The 22,709-nt window shown below is 47.1% G+C and overlaps 1 protein-coding gene across 1 annotated transcript in view; it reads left to right on the plus strand.

Moving 5' to 3' along the window:
* PLA2G4A (phospholipase A2 group IVA) overlaps window positions 1–22,709 on the plus strand; it is a 220,567-nt gene that overhangs the window by 149,449 nt on the left and 48,409 nt on the right. Inside the window, exon 14 of the mRNA XM_068240163.1 lies at window positions 18,949–19,191. Within this exon, the coding sequence (XP_068096264.1) occupies window positions 18,949–19,191 (243 nt within the window). The remainder of the gene's footprint in view (window positions 1–18,948; window positions 19,192–22,709) is intronic.

Below are 22,709 nucleotides of genomic sequence, written 5' to 3' on the forward strand. Positions count from 1 at the left end.
GGAGGCCGTAGGGAGAGAGTACAGGGATTTGATTGCTTGGAGGAAAGGGTCAGTGATACCAAATCTTTGTAGTGTTTGAAGCATAAAGGGCCAAGATAGGGTGTCAAAGGCCTTTTCAATATCGAGAAGGAGCACTGCCAGGGGATGTTTGAGGCGATGGGCATGGTGGATGATATTTAGAAGTTTCCGGATGTTATCAGAAGCTTGGCGCTGGGGGATGAATCCCACCTGGTCTTTGTGGATGAGTGAGGCTAGCAATTTGTTAAGGCGGGAGACAAGGACTGAGGTGAAGATTTTGTAGTCGGAATTTAGGAGGGAAATGAGACGGTAGTTGGGAGGATTTAGGGGGTCATGGCCTGGTTTCGGGATGACTACTATTGAAGAAGCTAAAAATTCAGGAGGGGTCGAGGCCCCACGTAATATGGAGTTGAATAATGCAGTTAGATGGGGAATAAGGATATCCGAGAACTTTTTGTAGTAGGAGGCAGTAAAGCCGTCTGGGCCCGGAGCTTTATGGCTCTTAAGATGCTTAATAACTTCTTCAACTTCGTCAGAGGAGATGGGGAGATTAAGTGTACTCGCTGTTAGGGGTGAAAGACAGGGGATTGGTACATTGGAGAAAGAAGACTGAGGGTCTTGGGCGGATGAAGAAGAGGGTTGGGAATATAATGAGGTGTAATATTGGAGGAAACGGTCATGGATCTCGTCTGGGTTGCAAGTTTCTCTGCCATTTGAGAGCCTAATCTTCCTGACGTTGTTTAATTGTTGTTTCTCCCTAAGTTTAGCAGCTAGCCATCGATCTGGTTTATTAAGTAGTTTGTGACAACGGGATTGAGTCCATCTATGAGCCTTCTCAGCCTGATGAGAAAGGAGAACGTCAATTTGTATTTTGGTGTCACTAATTAGTTTGTAGAGGTATAAGGAGGGAGAAGTTTGATGTTCAGCTACAAGTTTATTTAGTTTGTGTTGCAAATTACATAAGGATTCAGAGTGCTCCTTGATACGTGAGGCCAGCCTGATAATTTGGCCTCTAATATAGGCCTTGTGGGAGAGCCATAAAGAGGATTTGGCTATACCTGGGGTATTGTTAATTTCAAAAAATTCAGTGAGGTGTTGGGATAAATCAGAGACAACCATGGGGTTGGTTAGGAGAGATTCATTTAGTCGCCAGGAGTGGTTAAGGCATTTTGGAGACTGTGAATTGAAAGTAGCTAGGACCATGTCGTGGTCTGACCATGAGCACGGCACGTGGCGAGCGTAAATTAAATTGAGTATGCTACTGGTATTAGTAAATACAAGATCAATACGTGAATGTGTGTGATGTTGGGGAGAATAATAAGTGTAACCCCTTGTTTGCCCATGGAACTCCCTCCACACGTCAACTAGAGATAGAGATTCCAACATTCTATGGAGGGTTTTTAACTTCGTCTGAGAGAGCCTGTAATCTTGTGAAGTGGAAGAGTCAAGGCTGGGGACGAGAACAGCATTGAAGTCTCCACACCAATATATATGATCGTAGGTTAAGGACGTGAGGTGATTTGCACAGGCCATAAAGGTTGTTAAGGGGTCTCTCGGGTGAGAGTATGAGGAGACCAGGCATACTCGTCGTGAGTGGAGCGTGCCTAGTAAAATAAGGAATTGGCCTACTTTATCAGGAATAGCCTGTTCCACCTCCATGGGGAATGCGTTGTGGAGAAGTAAGGCAACGCCAAAAGTTTTCCCGGAGGGGGAAGAGGCTAAATAGACTCGCCTATATTGTGCATGTATGAATTTGGGAAAGGAAGCTTGAGTGAAGTGGGTCTCTTGCAAAGCGATATCATCAGGCTTATGAGACAGATAATTTTGCATGGCCTTTCTTCTTTTAGGGGGGGAATTAAAACCCCGGACATTGTGGGAAATGATTCTACACATGGGGAATGGTTAAGTGCTGCAAATTAATAGACAATACAATCATGAGAGGTCTAACTTCGAAAATTGAGTGATCACATAGGCCCAGAAGGAGGGTTGATAACAGGATATAGACAGGTACCGTAGTCAAGGTAAGGTTATAAAACATTACAAACAAACATAAAAGAACAAGAAAATAGAGGAAAATGTTCCTCTCCAGGTGATTCACAGATGAAGGGGACCATATTAACGGGACCCTCATGCGTGAATCTGTTCAGGGGTCAACATAGCAGTCTCCGGGATACCTGAAAAGTAAAAGGTTAGTTATAAGCTTCACAAGCTTCATAGGCCTCAATTAGTGCAAAGAGAGGCCATCTTAAAACGGCATAACGAGCAATATGTGCATATGAGCATACTCTAGGGAGGAGTATCATATAAATAGACCAGTATTACATAATGAGATCTTAGCTGAAAAGGTAGATCAAGATAGCCAAATCAAACATGAAGAGTGATGCAGTCCAAAAAGGCAGTAAACTTGTAGGAGAGGAGCCTCACGCCCTGATCATTTAAGGCAGTCTTTGGAATGAGCAGCGGAGGTAGAGATAAAGGGTTATTGTGATGATATATACTGAAGGACACCGGTAGTGACCACTAGGAGGAGAGTTCAGGAGTTTTATTAATCCACAAAATACCAGAACCTAGTACAACGGTTGATGTTCCAGGGAAACAAACTTCTATAACAACAGCCGAACAGGGACAGATACAGTCCAAGAGAATTGTATCTAAAATCCAGGTGTTTTAGTCCAGCATCCCACATAGGGGTTTTAGTAAAATCCAGTGATCTTGGGAGAACAGTTCACAAAGTCCAACTGAGTCTATCCCAGGGCAGGCACCATCTACAGCATTGGATCCACTGCAGCCTGTTGGATCCCTCTCAGAACATCCAGTCTCACAGGCAAAGGAACACAGATCAAGAAAGTAGCTACTCCAGTAGCTCTGGTCTGGATCCAGGGGGATGGAGAACCAGCGCCGCAGCTTGCTGTCCCCTTGACTGACTTCTCCCTCAGTAACTGACCCTCTTTTTAATGCACATGCTGAATGTTATCAGTCCAGCAGGGCCCAGTCCCCAGACCACTTAGTAGATAGTGAAAATGACCTTCTGTAGGTGCCTTGTGGTCTGGCAGAGAGGAGTCAGACAATTGTCTCTTGAGCAGATAAGAACAATCCTCCAGGTGCTGTGTTTGTCCAGCAAGGAACAGTCAACAATTGCCTTTTGGATAGATAATGAGAACACAAGTCCTCTATGAGCTCTGGGAGGTGCAGCTACAATTTTACAGACAACATACACAGCAATGAACCATGTAACAATGAAATGAAAATATACCTATATTTATAACAAATCTATCACAGTTATAAGATATAAACAGGGGGACTCCGTGATGTATACGGGCATACACTCTTAGAGGTCAAATACAGTATTTCCAACATGGAGAATAAGAGAACTATCATATGCAAAAATTAAAACATTTGGCCATCAGTACGGTACCTATAGCTTTCATTTAGATTGTCTGGGAAGATTATGCCGGCGAAGGAGGAGAAGAGGGTTTCTCAGAGGCTCGGCGTTGTCTGCGATGGGTAACTTCAGTCCAGACTCTGGTCGGTCTTGGGGAACTTTGAGGAGGCGACACCGCAGTATGAGGGGGCAGTTGTAGGCCGGATTGCTCCAGGGCTAAGCGTGCTTCAGCAAATGTCTTGCAAGCAAAGTTCCGGTTATTATACTGGAAACACAAAGAGAAGGGGAAACCCCATTTGTATTTAACAGAAGCTGCAAGCAGAGCTTGGATTGCTGGTCGCATATCTCTTCTTCTTGCCAGCGTGAGAAGGGAGAGATCGGCATAGAGGTGTACGGAGTTCGGAAAGACCTGGGAGTGCGCTCAGAGGCCTAGCGGCAGTTAGGACAGCATCTCGCATCTCCTCATGTTGCATCTTTAAGATAATGTCCCGGGGGAGATCAGTGTTGCGGGGGCGTTGTAGGGCCCGGTGTATACGCACAATTCTAAATTCCTGCGGGTCAAGCTGCGGGAGAAGAGCAGCGAAGAGGTTAAGAGCGGTCTCTTTTAGGTTAGTAATGGTCTCCGGGACCTCCCGTATGCGGATGTTCGCTCTCCGGGACCTGTTCTCGAGGTCTTCTAGTTTCAGCTCCATAGTGTGGATCTTTTCGTCTTGGTCGTCTATCTGCAATTTGTCGGCCGCAACTGCATCAACTAGGGAGTCGGCCTGCTTTTAGAGGGTAGCTAAGCGTTCACCCACCTCTTTGATCTGGTTGGAGAGATCCGTCACAGCAGCCGCCAATTCCCGTTTAAAGAGCCTGCTGATATCCCTGTAGAGCTGTTGGGATTTCTGGCTCGTGAGAGGAACCTCCGCCGCGGATTGCGGTGATTCAGGTATGGAGGTAGGCGAGCCGGGATCCGGGGAAGGAGGCGCAGTTGAGGCAGCGGTGGCCATCTTGGACCTCGTGGCGGCAGGCCCGAAATGGTACGTGAGTGTATGTTGTTTGTTTCGCTTTTTGGGAGCCTCTGGTCGGGACAGGGAGTTCTTCTTGGCCCTCCTGGACATCTCACGGAGCAAGGCAGATGACTTGGTGCCATCTGTTGATGGATGTGGGGCTATTGTAAGGTAATTTCAGGAAACCGGAGACTGAGCTCAGCCACCTAGCGTCTGCTCATGGCGGCTCCGCGCATGTGCCCCTACTGCTTTTAAAAAGGACCAATTCACACAATGCAAAGCACATACAAACACAGTTTTATGCACATTTTTCCCAACACATGGCATGCGCGACAACATACATTTTAAGGTGGACGTTGGTGGCCACATTATTATATAACCCGACAGGAAATCTTGTTTGCGTTGTCCGCTAAAATGTTCCCAGATGTGTTACTTTACAACACGCTGAAACGCTTTCTGTATTGTTGCTGCAAAAAAGATAGACTTCTTCACTTACTTTGTGTCTCTCCCTCACTAACATCCGCCTTTTACTTATATCCAGCCTCTTTCCCTCACTCCCAGTCTGTCTCCTTTATGTATCATCAGCTCCCTTCTTCGCTTACATGCAGCCTCTCTCACTCACTTCTAGTCACCCTCCCTCACTTATCTTCATCCTCTCTCTCTCCCTCTCTCTCTCTCTCTCTCTATATCTCTCTCTCTCTCTCTAGATCCAAAAAAGCTTTATTGGCAGGACCAAATACATTTAGCATTGCCAAAGCAAAACAAAACATTAACGTGTGTGTGTGTGTGTGGGGGGGGGGATTTTGGGAATAAGGGAAGGATATAGGTATACAGTCCATAGGAGTGTGGAGGATGTAATGTATGGTATGGGGGGGATGAGATATATAGTCCATAGGGGAGGGGGGTATAGGTATACAGTCCATAGGGGAGGGGAGTATGGGGGTATACAGTCCTTGTGATATTATGTTCCTCTCAGTTGGTGGCAGGCAGTTATATATCGGGCTGCTATTTGCACAGTTTTTTCCTCTTCCCCCAGTAAGATATAGAGTTTCCTCTCCTCATCTGTGGAGGTGAAATCTGGGATGTGGGCGGAGAGTCTCTGGAAGTGGGCGGTCCTCAGCAGTGCATATTTGCTGCAGTGTAGCAGGAAGTGGGCCTCATCCTCCAAAACCCCCTGGTCACATAGTCTGCACAGTCTCTCCTCCCGGGGCTTCCATGTCTCTGTGTCGTCCTGTCTCTATCTCCAGGTTGTGGGCGCTCAGACGGTACAGGCTCAAGGCCTGTCTATCTTTTTGGTGGTGTAGCCTCTCCAGATATGGAGCCATTGTGTACTCCCTCTGTAGTGATTGGTAGATAGTGAGTTTCTGGGAGTTCTTTATGTCACTACTCCATTCCTCTAGGTATCAGTCCTTGCAGCTTTCTATCATTCCTTTTATTTGGGCTTTTGTCAGCCTGTGTTGGTGGTCTTGGCTGGGCTGGCTGTTGACGCTTTGTTTCAAAGCGCGTGGCATGGCCTCTCCACCCTGGCTCAGTGAGGCTTTATGGTGGTAAGTGCTGGGGTTGCTGCTCTGTATATGCGCCCAGTATGAGAGCGCCCTCTGCTGGATAGTCAGCCATAGTGGGAATCTGCCTAGCTCTGCCCGGCAAGCTGAGTTCGAAGTGCTGCGATGGACTTGGAGAAGATACTTGCAGAACTCTAGATGGAAGATTTCTGTTGGGCTGGAGTCCCATTTTGATTGGTCAGGGTAGGTGACCGGGCCCCATACCTCACTGCTATAAAGCAGGATTGGGGTGATGATGCTGTTGAATATCTTTACCCAGACTCTCACCGGTGGTTTTAGGTGGTAAAGTTGCCTTCTGATGGCATAAAACGTTCTGCAAGCTTTTTCCTTCAGGGCCTCTACAGCTGGTTTAAAGCTCCCCGTTTGGTTAATTTCCAGCCCCAGGTAGGTGTAACTGTTTGTGGTCTCCAGTGGGCAGCCATTTAATATAAATAAGGAGGTGGGCAGTTTTCTCTGGAACACCATCACTTTTGTCTTGTTTGGGTTGATGGGCAGTGCCCATGTGGTGCAGAAACTCTCGAGTACTGCGAGGCTGTCCTGTAGGCCCCTTTCTGTTGGGGAGAGTAGCAGGAGATCATCTGCATACAGCAGGAACTTCACCTCGTGGTCATGCAAGAGGAGGCCTGGTGCTGGGGAGGATTCCAGGGCTACAGCCAGTTGGTTAATGAATATGTTAAAGAGCGTTGGGCTCAAACTGCAGCCCTGCCTGACTCCTCGACCCTGCTTGAAGAACGCGCTTCTTTTTCCGTCCACTTTCACACTGCATTGGTTCCTAGTATATGAACTCTTGATGACATCATAGATTCTACCTCCTATTCCTCTCTCTCTCTCGCTCTCTCACTTTCAGCCTCTCTCTCTCTCTCTCTCTCTCTCACTTTCAGCCTCTCTCTCTCTCGCTCTCTCACTTTCAGCCTCTCTCTCTCTCTCTCTCTCTCTCTCTCTCTCTCTCTCTCTCTCTCACACTCACTTTCAGCCTCTCTCTCTCTCTTTCTCTCTCACACTTTCAGCCTCTCTCTCACTTTCAGCCTCTCTCTCTCTCTCTCTCTCTCTCTCACTTTCAGCCCCTCTCTCTCTCTCGCTCTCTCTTTCAGCCCCTCTCTCTCCGCGTCTCTCTTTCTCTCTCTCTCTCTCTCTCTCTCTCTCTCTCACTTTCAGCCTCTCTCTCTCTCTCTCTCTTTCAGCCTCTCTCCCTCACTTTCAGCCTCTCTCCCTCACTTTCAGCCTCTCTCCCTCACTTTCAGCCTCTCTCCCTCACTTTCAGCCTCTCTCCCTCACTTTTAGCGCCTCTCCCTCACTTTTAGCCTCTCTCCCTCACTTTCAGCCCCTCTCCCTCACTTATCTCCAGCCTCTCTCTCTCTCTCACTTATCTCCAGCCTCTCTCTCTCTCTCTCTCACTTATCTCCAGCCTCTCTCTCACTTATATCCAGCCTCTCTCTCTCTCACTTATCTCCAGCCTCTCTCTCTCTCACTTATCTCCAGCATCTCTCTCTCACTTATCTCCAGCCTCTCTCTCACTTATCTCCAGCCTCTCTCTCTCACTTTCAGTCTCTCTCTCTCTCTCTCTCTCTCCAAATCCAAATCCAAAAAAGCTTTATTGGCAGGACCAAATACATTTAGCATTGCCAAAGCAAAATAGAACATTAACGTGGGGGGGGGGGGGGGGGGGGGGGGGGGGGGGGGGGGGATTGTGGGAATAAGGGAAGGACATGGGTATACAGTCCATAGGAGGATGTACGGGATGGTATGGGGGGGATGGGGTATATAGTCCATAGGGGAGGGGGGTATAGGCATACAGTCCATAGGGGAGGGGAGTATGGGGTTATACAGTCCATGTGTTATCATGTTCCTCTCAGTTGGTGGCAGGCCGTGACATATCTGGCAGCTATTTGCACAGTTTCTTCCTCTTCCCCCAGTATGATATAGAGTTTCCTCTCCTCATCTGTGGAGGTGAAATCTGCAATGTGGGCGGAGAGTCTTTGGAAATGGGCGGTCCTCAATGGTGTATATTTGCTGCAGTGTAGCAGGAAGTGGGCCTCATCCTCCAGGACCCCCTGATCACATTGCCGGCACAGTCTCTCCTCCCTGGGCTTCCATGTCTGTCTGTGTCGTCCTGTCTCTATCTCCAGGTTGTGGGCACTCAGACGGTACAGGCTCAAGGCCTGTCTATCTTTGTGGTGGTGTAGCCTCTCCAGATATGGGGCCATTGTGTACTCCCTCTGTAGTGATTGGTAGATAGTGAGTTTCTGGGAGTTCTTTATGTCACTTCTCCATTCCTCTATGTATCGGTCCTTGCAGCTTTCTATCATTCCTTTTATTTGGGCTTTTGTCAGCCTGTGTTGGTGGTCTTGGCTGGGCTGGCTCTTGACGTTTTGTTTCAGAGAGCGTGGTATGGCCTCCCCACCCTGGCTCAGTGAGGCTTTATGGTGGTAAGTGCTGGGGTTGCTGCTCTGTATATGCGCCCAATATGAGAGTGCCCTCTGCTGGATAGTCAGCCATAGTGGGAATCTGCCTAGCTCTGCCCGGCAAGCTGAGTTCGAAGTGCTGCGATGGACTTGGAGAAGATACTTGCAGAACTCTAGATGGAAGATTTCTGTTGGGCTGGAGTCCCATTTTGATTGGTCAGGGTAGGTGACCGGGCCCCATACCTCACTGCTATAGAGCAGGATTGGGGTGATGATGCTGTTGAATATCTTTACCCAGACTCTCACCGGTGGTTTTAGGTGGTAAAGTTGCCTTCTGATGGCATAAAACGTTCTGCAGGCTTTTTCCTTCAGGGCCTCTACTGCTGGTTTAAAGCTCCCAGTTTGGTTAATTTCCAGCCCCAGGTAGGTGTAACTGTTTGTGGTCTCCAGTGGGCAGCCATTTAATATAAATGAGGAGGTGGGCATTTTTAGATTTTTTCTCTGGAACACCATCACTTTTGTCTTCTTTGGGTTGATGGGCAGTGCCCATGTGGTGCAGAAACTCTCCAGTACTGCCAGGCTGTCCTGTAGGCCCCTTTCTGTTGGGGAGAGCAGCAGGAGATCATCTGCATACAGCAGGAACTTCACCTCGTGGTCATGCAAGAGGAGGCCTGGTGCTGGGGAGGATTCCAGGGCTACAGCCAGTTGGTTAATAAATATGTTAAAGAGCGTTGGGCTCAAACTGCAGCCCTGCCTGACTCCTCGACCCTGCTTGAAGAACGCGCTTCTCTTCCCGTCCACTTTCACACTGCATTGGTTCCCAGTATATGAACTCTTGATGACATCATAGATTCTACCTCCTATTCCGCTCTCTAGGAGTTTTAGGAAAAGGCCTGGGTGCCACACCGAGTCAAACGCCTTCTTAAAATCCACAAAGCAAGCGTGTATTTTGCCGCGTGAGCTGTGGACATGGGTCTTGATAAGGCTGTGCAGTGTGTAGATGTGGTCGGTGCTGTGGTGGTTTGGCATGAACCCAGCTTGGCTTTTGCTGAGTACGTCCTGCTGTGTGAGGAAGGAGAGGATCCTCTTATTGATGATGCTGTTAAACAGTTTCCCCAGTGTACTGCTGACACAGATTCCTCTGTAGTTTGCTGGATCATATCTGTCTCCATTCTTGTAGATGGGTGTTATGAGGCCTTCACTCCAGGCCTGAGGAAAGGAGCCCGCACTCAGGATAAGGTTGAATAGTCTTGCGAGTGCCTCATGTGTGTCCGGGGGGCTGTATTTGATCATCTCTGGCAGGATGCCATCGGTACCGCTAGCCTTCTTACATTTTATCAGCTTTGTTCTTTCTCTTATTTCCTGCACCGTGATTGGTGTATCCAGGGGGTTTTGAAAGTCCTTGATTGTCTCCTCCATGTCCTTCAGCTTTGCGGCTATTTGTTTCTGTTCCGGGGTTTGGGCATTTTCTGGGATGTCTTTGTAGAGGTCCCTGAAGTAGTGGAGCCAGATGTGGCCATTTTGGATGTGGAGAGGGCTTTTCTTGGGCTTTGTCCCAATGTGGTTCCAGGTCTCCCAGAATGAGTTGTCTTGGAGGGAGTCCTCCAGCTGTTGGAGTTTGTGGGAGATGTGGCTCTGTTTTTTCCGCCTGAGGGTGTCTTTGTATTGTCTCTGTAGGTGGTCATGGGCTTCCCTTAGGTCCTGGTTGTTGGGGTCTCTGTGCTTTTGGTTAGAGGCTGCCCTTAGAGAATTACGTAGAGCCTTGCACTCACTGTCAAACCATTTTTGGGACTGTTTATTTGTGGATCTCTTAAAGTTGGTCTGCTTGAGGCCGGCGAGTACTGCCATGTTATATAGGATGTTGCTGAAGTCCTTCACTGCATGGTTGACACCTTGTTTGTTCAGTTCATATAGGTTGGTATGAAAGTTTGTCAGCAGTTCTTGGATTTTGGCAGTGTTGGTCATGTTGGTGAATTTGATGGCAGACTCTTTGGGCCATTTGAAGGATGGTGGCAGCTTGTAGAGACCGTTCTGGTGAGGTTGCTGTGTGGTTGGTTTATCGGTGGATTTCAGGTACAGCAGGATTTGGTTGTGGTCTGACAGGTGTGTTTCAGGGGTGACTATGAGGGCATTGATGTTTATGGGGTCTGTGTCTGTGACAGCATAATCTACCACACTGCTGCCTACATGTGAGTTCATAGTAAATCTCCCAAGAGAGTCACCCCTGGTTCGCCCATTCATTATGTATAGGCCGAGGCTCCGGCACAGGTTCAACAGGGATTTCCCACTTTTGTTTACTGTCTTGTCATAGCTGTTTCTTGCTGTCTGCATTGGTTCCTGGTAGTAGCTCTCTCCTCCAAGTATGTATGTGTTTCCCTCAGAGGTCAGATAGTCCTACTCTGTGCCTGTTCTAGCGTTGAGGTCTCCATAGATGAGCACTCTGCCCTGAGACTGGAAGTGGCTGGCTTCTCTTTGTAGGACCTCATAGATGTCAGGTTTGTAGTAAGGGGACTCTGTTGGGGGGATGTATGCTGCACACAGGTACATGTCAGACTGAGAGGTGAGGATGGAGCTGTTTATTTTGATCCAGATGTGGCTGTCTCCTCGTTTGATTGCTTTGATGTGCTCTGTGAGCTCCTCCTTATACCAGATTAGTATGCCTCCTGAACGGCGGCCCTGTTTAATGTTCCTGTTTTTCTGGGCAGATATGGAGAATTCCCGGTACCCCATGGGTACGAAAGATTCATCCTCTGCCCGGGTCCATGTCTCCAGGAGGATTTGGATATCAATGTTTTCAAGTCTCTTTTTAAAGTCTGGATCATTTGTTTTGGATCCAAAAGCTGAGGCGTTCAGCCCTTGGATGTTCCAGCTACTGATGATAAGGGATGTCATTTTGAGTCGGTTTACCTTGTAATGAGCAGAAATTTTCATAGGACTCAGTATTTTCAGGGGGAGGGTGGACACTGTTGTGGGTGTCACCTCAATCTGCTTTGTATATTGATAAGCAAAGTTCTGATTTCCGCCATGATGCTACCCTCTGTCGCTTTGTGTTGCCATTGTGGGGCAGGCGGTTTCCTACATGTTTTCCATGCTTGTGGGCTCTCTCTCTGGTGTTGGGACATTGTGGTTTGCTGTCTGATTGTTGAGTTAGGGCTCTCTTGGAGTCTCGGGGGTCTATTTAGCACCATGTCCTTTAGTTCCTTTGCTAGGCGGCTGACTCCTTGTTTGTCAAGGTGCTTGTTGTTGTACAGATGGTCTCTCTCTCTCACACACACACACACACACACACACACACACACACACACACACACACACACACACACACACACACACACACACACACACACTTTCAGCCTCTCTCCCTCACTTTCAGCCTCTCTCCCTCACTTTCAGCCTCTCTCCCTCACTTTCAGCCTCTCTCCCTCACTTATCTCCAGCCTCTCTCTCTCTCTCTCACTTATCTCCAGCCTCTCTCTCTCTCTCTCACTTATCTCCAGCCTCTCTCTCTCTCTCTCACTTATCTCCAGCCAAATCCAAATCCAAATCCAAAAAAGCTTTATTGGCAGGACCAAATACATTTAGCATTGCCAAAGCAAAATAGAACATTAATGTGGGGGGGGGGGGGATTGTGGGAATAAGGGAAGGACATGGGTATACAGTCCATAGGAGGATGTACGGGATGGTATGGGGGGATGGGGTATATAGTCCATAGGGGAGGGGGGTATAGGCATACAGTCCATAGGGGAGGGGAGTATGGGGTTATACAGTCCATGTGTTATCATGTTCCTCTCAGTTGGTGGCAGGCCGTGACATATCGGGCAGCTATTTGCACAGTTTCTTCCTCTTCCCCCAGTATGATGTAGAGTTTCCTCTCCTCATCTGTGGAGGTGAAATCTGCAATGTGGGCGGAGAGTCTTTGGAAATGGGCGGTCCTCAACGGTGTATATTTGCTGCAGTGTAGCAGGAAGTGGGCCTCATCCTCCAGGACCCCCTGGTCACATTGCCTGCACAGTCTCTCCTCCCGGGGCTTCCATGTCTGTCTGTGTCGTCCTGTCTCTATCTCCAGGTTGTGGGCACTCAGACGGTACAGGCTCAAGGCCTGTCTATCTTTGTGGTGGTGTAGCCTCTCCAGATATGGGGCCATTGTGTACTCCCTCTGTAGTGATTGGTAGATAGTGAGTTTCTGGGAGTTCTTTATGTCACTTCTCCATTCCTCTATGTATCGGTCCTTGCAGCTTTCTATCATTCCTTTTATTTGGGCTTTTGTCAGCCTGTGTTGGTGGTCTTGGCTGGGCTGGCTCTTGACGTTTTGTTTCAGAGAGCGTGGTATGGCCTCCCCACCCTGGCTCAGTGAGGCTTTATGGTGGTAAGTGCTGGGGTTGCTGCTCTGTATATGCGCCCAATATGAGAGCGCCCTCTGCTGGATAGTCAGCCATAGTGGGAATCTGCCTAGCTCTGCCCGGCAAGCTAAGTTCGAAGTGCTGCGATGGACTTGGAGAAGATACTTGCAGAACTCTAGATGGAAGATTTCTGTTGGGCTGGAGTCCCATTTTGATTGGTCAGGGTAGGTGACCGGGCCCCATACCTCACTGCTATAGAGCAGGATTGGGGTGATGATGCTGTTGAATATCTTTACCCAGACTCTCACCGGTGGTTTTAGGTGGTAAAGTTGCCTTCTGATGGCATAAAACGTTCTGCAGGCTTTTTCCTTCAGGGCCTCTACTGCTGGTTTAAAGCTCCCAGTTTGGTTAATTTCCAGCCCCAGGTAGGTGTAACTGTTTGTGGTCTCCAGTGGGCAGCCATTTAATATAAATGAGGAGGTGGGCATTTTTAGATTTTTTTCTCTGGAACACCATCACTTTTGTCTTCTTTGGGTTGATGGGCAGTGCCCATGTGGTGCAGAAACTCTCCAGTACTGCCAGGCTGTCCTGTAGGCCCCTTTCTGTTGGGGAGAGCAGCAGGAGATCATCTGCATACAGCAGGAACTTCACCTCGTGGTCATGCAAGAGGAGGCCTGGTGCTGGGGAGGATTCCAGGGCTACAGCCAGTTGGTTAATAAATATGTTAAAGAGCGTTGGGCTCAAACTGCAGCCCTGCCTGACTCCTCGACCCTGCTTGAAGAACGCGCTTCTCTTCCCGTCCACTTTCACACTGCATTGGTTCCCAGTATATGAACTCTTGATGACATCATAGATTCTACCTCCTATTCCGCTCTCTAGGAGTTTTAGGAAAAGGCCTGGGTGCCACACCGAGTCAAACGCCTTCTTAAAATCCACAAAGCAAGCGTGTATTTTGCCACGTGAGCTGTGGACATGAGTCTTGATAAGGCTGTGCAGTGTGTAGGTGTGGTCGGTTGTGCGGTGGTTTGGCATGAACCCAGCTTGGCTTTTGCTGAGTACGTCCTGCTGTGTGAGGAAGGAGAGGATCCTTTTATTGATGATGCTGTTAAACAGTTTCCCCAGTGTACTGCTGACACAGATTCCTCTGTAGTTTGCTGGATCATATCTGTCCCCATTCTTGTAGATGGGTGTTATGAGGCCTTCACTCCAGGCCTGAGGAAAGGAGCCCGCACTCAGGATAAGGTTGAAAAGTCTTGCGAGTGCCTCTCTCTCTCTCTCTCTCTCTCACTTATCTCCAGCCTCTCTCTCTCTCTCTCTCTCTCTCTCACTTATCTCCAGCCTCTCTCTCTCTCTCTCTCACTTATCTCCAGCCCCTCTCTCTCTCTCTCTCTCTCTCTCTCTCTCTCTCTCTCTCTCTCACTTATCTCCAGCCTCTCTCTCTCTCTCTCTCTCACACTTATCTCCAGCCTCTCTCTCTCTCTCTCTCTCTCTCTCTCTCTCTCACTTATCTCCAGCCTCTCTCTCTCTCTCTCTCTCTGTCTCTCACTTATCTCCAGCCTCTCTCTCTCACTTATCTCCAGCCTCTCTCTCTCACTTATCTCCAGCCTCTCTCGCTCACTTATCTCCAGCCTCTCTCGCTCACTTATCTCCAGCCTCTCTCGCTCACTTATCTCCAGCCTCTCTCTCTCTCTCCTCTCCAGCCTCTCTCTCTCTCCTCTCCAGCCTCTCTCTCTCACTTCTCTCCAGCCTCTCTCTCTCACTTCTCTTCAGCCTCTCTCTCTCACTTCTCTCCAGCCTCTCTCTCTCACTTCTCTCCAGCCTCTCTCTCTCACTTCTCTCCAGCCCCTCTCTCTCACTTCTCTCCAGCCCCTCTCTCTCACTTCTCTCCAGCCTCTGGCCCATATGCAATGAACTTTTTCTCCTAGGTGGTATTTTGAAACTTGTCAATAAAATGCCTTTTAAGCCATCAGAAACCAAGAAAATATTCAAAATAATTGTGATGGTACTTTATCATTTACTTTTTGGTCCTTTTTTAGTTGAAAGGTACTGGAAAGTTATTTTAAATAGAAGATGAAAAATGATCTCCTAGGAGAAAACTCACGTAAAAAAGTGAATTGCATATGGCCCTCTCTCCCTCACTTATTTCCAGCTATTCTCCCTCACTTATCTCCAGCTATTCTCTCTCACTTATCTCCATCTATTCTCTCTCACTTTCAGCCTCATTCTCTCACTTATCTCCAGCCTCTCTCCTTCGCTTATCTCCAGCCTCTCTCCCTCGCTTATCTCCAGCCTCTCTCCTTCGCTTATCTCCAGCCTCTCTACCTCGCTTATCTCCAGCCTCTCTACCTCGCTTATCTCCAGCCTCTCTCCCTCATTTATCTCTGTTCACTCTCCCTCACTTACCTCCGTCCTCTCTCCTACACTATCTCCATTCCTCTCTCTCTTGCTTTTCTTCAACTTCTCTCCCCCTCACTTATCACCAGCCTCTCTCCCTCGCTTATCTCCAGCCTCTCTCCCTCGCTTATCTCCAGCCTCTCTCCCTCGCTTATCTCCAGCCTCTCTCCCTCGCTTATCTCCAGCCTCTCTCCCTCGCTTATCTCCAGCCTCTCTCCCTCGCTTATCTCTGTCCACTCTCCCTCGCTTATCTCTGTCCACTCTCCCTCACTTACCTCCATCCTCTCTCCTACACTATCTCCATTCCTCTCTCTCTTGCTTTTCTCCAGCCTCTCTCCCTCACTTATCTCCAGCCTCTCTCCCTCACTTATCTCCAGTAGGGATGCTCAAATTCGGCTTCGGGAGATATCCGGATTTTTGCTATCCGGATATCTCCCAGTAATGCTGTGCGGGCTGGGCGGGGGGGTCAAGCTTACCTCTCTGACGTCTTCTTCGGTCGTCCCTCAGCGCCTCCCACGATGCGCTCCAAGCGGCGGTCACCTGAGAGGTAAGCTTGACCCCCCCCCCCCCCCCCGCCCAGCCCGTACAGCATTACAGGGAGATATCCAGATAGCAAAAATCCGGATATCTCCCGAAGCCGAATTTGAGCATCCCTAATCTCCAGCCTCTCTCCTTCACTTATCTCCAGCCTCTCTCCCTCGCTTATCTCCAGCCTCTCTCCCTCGCTTATCTCCAGCCTCTCTCCTTCGCTTATCTCCAGCCTCTCTACCGTGCTTATCTCCAGCCTCTCTCCCTCGCTTATCTCTGTCCACTCTCCCTCACTTACCTCCATCCTCTCTCCTACAATATCTCCATTCCTCTCTCTCTTGCTTTTCTCCAGCCTCTCTCCCTCACTTATCTCCAGCCTCTCTCCTTCGCTTATCTCCAGCCTTTCTCCTTCGCTACTCTCCAGCCTCTCTCCTTCGCTTATCTCCAGCCTTTCTCCTTCGCTTATCTCCAGCCTCTCTCCTTCGCTTATCTCCAGCCTCTCTCCCTCGCTTATCTCCAGCCTCTCTCCCTCGCTTATCTCCAGCCTCTCTCCCTCGCTTATCTCCAGCCTCTCTCCCTCGCTTATCTCCAGCCTCTCTCCTTCGCTTATCTCCAGCCTCTCTCCCTCGGTTATCTCCAGCCTCTCTCCCTCACTTACCTCCATCCTCTCTCCTGCACTATCTCCATTCCTCTCTCTCTTACTTTTCTCCAGCCTCTCTCCATCACTTATCACCAGCACTTTTCTTTCCCTGGCTTGACTGATTAGGTGAACAATGCTTTGCTACGCAGGGCAATAACGAACGTCATGGGTCAAATCTTTAAGATCCCTGGCAACACCCAATGATTCCTGCACGAACGGCCATTATCGTTCGCACCTCTCGTGTGCCGTCGCATGTTCCTGTGGGCAGGAAGGTGGATCAGGGAACCTCGTTCATCAGAACTTTATACTTCAGTATGTATGCACATAAATCTATTTCAAGAATATCATATGTTACTCAAGCCACAATTCTGCATTGTGCTTTCTCATCTTTTTTTTTCAAATAAATTTTATTTTACTGGTTTATTAAACCTGGCCAGTGGTTGACATTAGTCACAGTTGGAGAGTTTTGGGGAGTTCTGTTAGGCCCGGTTCACATTCGCCTTATCGGATCCGGACTGTATACTGTACAAACGGAACGGACGTTCCGCATAGCAATGCAAAGTCTATGCGGCCGTTCACACGCGTCCGTTCCGTACGGAACGGAGCTGGATCGGATCCGGACTCCGGACACTTTTCCAACATGCTCTATTTTTGGGTCCGGATCATCCGGCCGACGCACCCGGACCGGAGCCTGACTTTACCATCCGTGCATAGAAACCAATAGGAAACGGAAAGCACAGAACACACTGGCTATAAAAACCTGGCGTTCTACCCCACTTCCTATGCGCTTTCTAGTGGCCATTTTGTATGGGGACACATGGGCCCAGCATTTCTGGAGTGGAGCAGCAGTGACTTGTGCTGGAGCTGTTTGGCAGCACATGTCGGACGTGAAGGTGAGGCCCTACACAGCGGAGGACCTGATTCTACATGTGCACCTTCTGCTGACCTCCCAGACCCAAACAATATTTATATAGTTTGTATCTCTTTTACCAAACAGATCGCAGCCGTATCAATACGTATGCAAACGGTCCAGATCGGAACCGTACGGTTCCGATCCGGATACCATCCGGTCCGTTCTTTACAGAAACGCAAGTGTGAACGGGGCCTTTAAAGGCCCCCCACATCCTGTACACTGCACAGTAAGCAAAAGCCATGCAAATCTTTTGGTCAAATTTTTCAAATGTGGTTCTTCAGTTTAGTACAAGTTGATGAATACTGTAGTGTGCTTGCAACAGGCAGAGTCTGTCAGTAATAAGAAATTGCATCTGCTCCATAAATTGAATATGGATTTGTGCATGCTTCTGCACATTTCCTTATTAATGGGAATCTCGCTGCCTATTTGGCAGTCTGGACTATTAATTGTTTTTAATTAAAAGAGAACATGCTATCCACATAAATCTAGAATAAAGCCCTCGTACACACATATGAGGACTCTCACTCAAAAGGGTTTAGGACTCCATTCCATGGGGAACAGTTCAGATGCGAGGCTGTGCAGATGCACCGCTAGCCTGTAGGCTACAAATGCGTTCAGTTGCTAAAGAGGAGGGCTGGCCGAGTGGGACAAGAATGCCCTCTTATCCAGGCTGATCACTGGCCTAGGCACAAAGGGAGTTTGGGGGCCAATATACAAACGCTAGATTCTCAGTAGAAGTGGCCATGACTGGCTGCCTCTTCCAAAAACCATCTAGCATGTGTACAAAGCTTTAGAAAGAGGCAAAGGGGTTTCCTGTCCTGTACTTTCAGTATCTATGCAAGCTATACTGTAGATTGTTTGTCAGAGAGCATACCACAGATGATGTCTGCAGTGGTATTCCATACGATTTTGGGGTCTTCAGTGGATCACATGCAAAGTTAAGCTATAGGATTTCAGCCCAGCCACTTAAAACTATGACAGTATGACTTCCATAGATGATGGTTGATGTCACAGTTTGTTTTAAAGTTACAGTTGTGCCATGAGGTAGTAGACAACACTGCCCCATTCAGAATCCAGCAAGGTGAGCTGGAGCACATATCCTTAATCAGATTTCTTGATGGGCAGATGGATAACTGCGCTTGTGTTTGAAAGCAGTTATTCTGACAGTGTTTGTAGCTTTATTTTTTATTCGTGTGGTGGATTTCCTCATTTTTTTTAAATGACATCATATATGCAGTATTTTTTCCACATATGTGTGCTGTTCTTTTCATTTCTAGCTTTTGAATCTCTGCCAACAATAGCACTGTCTTTTCCTAAAAGTCCCCATCTGTTTAGTAACTCCAAGATGGGAAATCACAAGGTGAAGAGGCGCCCAAGAGGGTAAATTATTTAAAGTGGTAAGCTACCTCATTATTTTGATTTTAAGATTTAAAATATTTTACCCTCTTGGGCGCCTCTCCACCTTGTGATTTCTCCACCCAGACCCCCTGAGGGATGACCTTTTCAAGCCCTCGGGTTCCTAGTCTTTTTCACAGAGAGCGACCAACGTATGGGTCTGTTCCTGTACCCATCTGGAGACAATTATTCTCCAGAAGTGCTAATTGGATGGTTGCTCAGAGTTGCAACCCACCTTTACAAGTACCACAGCCTTTGAACATACTACACTATCCGGGCTCCTGGTGTCTCTGTGTTTTTTCCATATGGTTCACCTTATCCACACTACAAGTTCCAAGATAGCATCTGGTTTTGTGCTATTAACTTTCTCATTTTTACACAGGAAGTGAAAATGTTGAAGCTGAAGAGGAATATCGAAGAAACAACCAAGCCAGTTGGGTTCAACGTATGGTTATGGCTTTAGTTAGTGACTCGGCCCTTTTCAACACACGCGAAGGAAGAGCTGGGAAAGTGCATAACTTCATGCTTGGTTTAAACCTAAATACATCATATCCATTGTCTCCTTTAGCACAATTATGTACACAGGATTCTGTGGATGAGGATGTGCTGGATGCTGCAGTTGCAGGTAACTGTCACTAGCATTGTAGTCTTGTTCCTCTGAAAATGGGAAGTTTACAAAATGTACAGAATTTTGTTCATGCCTGTGTTATTTGCTTATCTAGACACAGACAAGTCAGTCATGACTATGCAGGTGTGACTCCCAAGAACTTTTTACTGAGGGTGGTGTGTGGGTACCGCAGCAAAAAAATGGGTGTGTCCACATACTGGAAAGTGGTTGTGACCACACAATGGAAAGTGGCCATGGTCATAATGGATCATGGACAGGCCCAACTGTACATAAAATAAGTAGCAGCATTATTCAAGGAGTGGGCCTGCCCAGAAAAACGGGTATCCTTTAAATTGACCAAAGCACTGGAATTCATTGTTTAAAAAAGAACTTTATCATAAGGGAGGTTTATAATGGTGTGTGCCACTGGGTAGAGTATTATTACTTACCTACTGGTCTATACGACATATGCCATCTTCCTTACATGACCAGCAGGTTCTGCAAGCTTTTGTAATTCTGGCAGTGTCAAAGCATGCTGGGAGAAGTCGTCCCCAGATGCGAGTATAGCTCTGTATCCACATCCATGGACATTATCTCTTGGCATGCATTGTGGCACACGTGTGCATGATGAGGCCAATGATTACAAAGCCAGCATAATCTGCCGGGCGGTTTGAGAAGATGGTGCATGGCCGGCATAGAAAGCGTTAGGCAAAATCTTATATAAGTCTATTGTCCCCTGAAAATATACAATGTAGACAGTGGTAAGCCATTGGCAGCAATAAACCAATAAAAAAAAGTGTCTATGTACTGATAGACAGCACTAAGCAGTGTAAACTGACAAGACTATGCAAACCTGAACAGGAGGACCTAGTAGAAAAATAAACAAACATGTGGCCATTTAGAAAAACAAAGGGCTGTCCTGCAGCACATAAAAAAACAGCAGGGAAATGAATCTGTCATGCTATGGAGAGAGGAGCAAGGAAGTGAGAAGCAGGCAGAGAGGAGAAGATCTAAGAAAGTCAGGACGGAGAGTAATGTGAGAGCCAACAGCTTACCATGCTAAATTCAGGCACACAGCACAGTGACAGGACTGGGACCGAGGAGAAGAAGGAAAGAGAGTTCTCATGCCCCCAATCCTCGGCTTTCTGTCTGTGCAAGCTACTCAGCACTCCTTCCTCTTCACAGGCTTTCTCAGGCTCGGTGCCAGTGGCGTCGTGTAGCGAGGAGCACACTGGGGCCTTCTTCGCCTGGACTAATCAACTATTGCAGCACCATGGGTTATGTAACTACCTCACATAGCCACACGAGTGGGGTGGTTTCAGGGTCAGCTCAGCAGACAGGAGGTGAATTAATTGTGTGGCTTCATAGTTACATAGTTATTTGGGTTGAAAAGAGACATACGTCCATCGAGTTCAACCAGAGAACAAAGTACAACACCAGCCTGCTCCCTCACATATCCCTGTTGATCCAGAGAAAGGCGAAAAACCCTTACAAGGCATGGTCCAATTAGCCCCAAAAGGGAAAAAAAAATCCTTCCCGACTCCAGATGGGAATCAGATAAAATCCCTGGATTAACATCACTGGGCATTACCTAGTAATTGTAGCCGTGGATGACTTTCAACGCAAGGAAAGCATCCAAGCCCCCTTTAAATGCAGGTATAGAATTTGCCATAACTACTTTCTGTGGGAATGCATTCCTGTGGCAATGTAATCACTCTTACTGTAAAGAACGCTTTCCTAAATAAATGACTAAAATGTTTTTCCTTCATGTCCTCTAGTCCTTTGAGAAGGCCTAGGGACAAAAAGCTCATCCGCCAAGCTTTTATATTGCCCTCTGATGTATTTATACATGTTAATTAGATCCCGTCTAATGCTTTTTTACTCTAGACTAAATAAACCCAGTTTATCTAACCTTTCTTGGTAAGTGAGACCTTCCATCCCACGTATCAATTTTGTTGCTCGTCTCTGCACCTGCTCTAAAACTGCAATATCTTTCCTGTAATGTGGTGCCCAGAACTGAATTTCATATTCCAGATGTGGCCTTACTAGAGAGTTAAACAGGAAATTTTATGCTAGCATCTCAAGTTTTTATTTCCCTTTTAATGCATCCCAAAATTTTATTAGCTTTAGCTGCAGCGGCTTGGAATTGAATACGATTATTTAACTTGTTGTCGATGAGTACTCCTAAGTCCTTCTCCAAGTTTGATGTCCCCAACTGTATCCCATTTATGTTGTATGGTGCTAGACCATTGGTACGACCAAAATGCATGACTTTACATTTTTCAACATTGAATTTCATCTGCCATGTATGTGCCCATATAGCCATCCTATCCAGATCTTATTGCAATATGTCACTATCTTCCTGAAAATTGATGATTCTGCACAATTTTGTATCATCTGCAAAATGGAGCTGCTGACTTTGAGAAAAAGTCGCCCTGTGTAATACAATGTAACTATGGAAAGATGGATTTCATTTTAAAGCGCTCTTAATCCTCTTTCTGACGACACCTAAATCATCGCCCTACGCCTTTTAGTTTTCACTATTTTCGCGATCGAAATTGCGGCCGCGGCAATTTCAATCGCGAAAATAGCGAAAACTAAAAGGCGTAGGGTGACGGTTTATGTATCATTGGAAAGAGGAGAAAGAGAGCTTTAAAATGATATGCATCTTTCCATAGTTTTTGCACTGCTCGGAGTCCCTTTAAGTATTTAATATTACATTTGAAAGGTTGAGACTCTTCTGCATCTGTAATTTGCAACAGTGATGTTTCCCCTGTGAAGACAGAAGCAAAGAAAGCATTTAATAACTCTGCCTTACCTTGGTCATCCACCATTGAGTTCCCACCCTCATCCTTTAGGAGTTCAATACAGTCAACCTTTCTTTTTTTAGAGTTGATGTACTTGTAAAACTTCTTTGGGTTAGATTTGATATCCCTAGCAATTTGATTTTCAGCTTCAATCTTTGCCAGCCTAATTTCTTTTTTACAACTTTTATTGCACTCCTTATAATTGCTTAATGCAGCCTCGGTCCCCTCCTGTTTTAGGACCTTGCAGGCATTCTTTTTCCCCTTCATTTTATCTCTAACCTTTCTATTCATCCATAGAGGCCTTTTTTTATTCCTAGACATTTTGTTTCCATATGGGATATACATACTACAATATTGATTGAGAATAAGTTTAAGGCTTCTTTCACAGTGGGACATTGCGTTTGATGCGACGTTAAAGTCGCACAACGTGCCCCTAACGCAGAGCATGTAGGTTATGAAATTGGACGTTATTTTGCACTGCGTTATGTGTCTCTTGGTGCGCCGTTTTCGTTGCATACTGATGTAACGAAAACGGTGCATGCGTTACATTTAAAAAAAAAATAATAATTACTGAGCATGTGCAACACGCATAACACAGCAAATGTATCGCTAAATGCACAGCATGCAGCACTTTCTAAATATTGCTACACGTTACACACAACGCAACGTGTGCACAGTGAATGTCGCACAGACTTTGTATAGTCTGCGTTATAATTTTTTTATCGTCCC

The sequence above is a fragment of the Hyperolius riggenbachi genome, chromosome 6 (assembly GCF_040937935.1).
Source record: "Hyperolius riggenbachi isolate aHypRig1 chromosome 6, aHypRig1.pri, whole genome shotgun sequence".
Lineage (NCBI taxonomy): Eukaryota > Metazoa > Chordata > Amphibia > Anura > Hyperoliidae > Hyperolius > Hyperolius riggenbachi.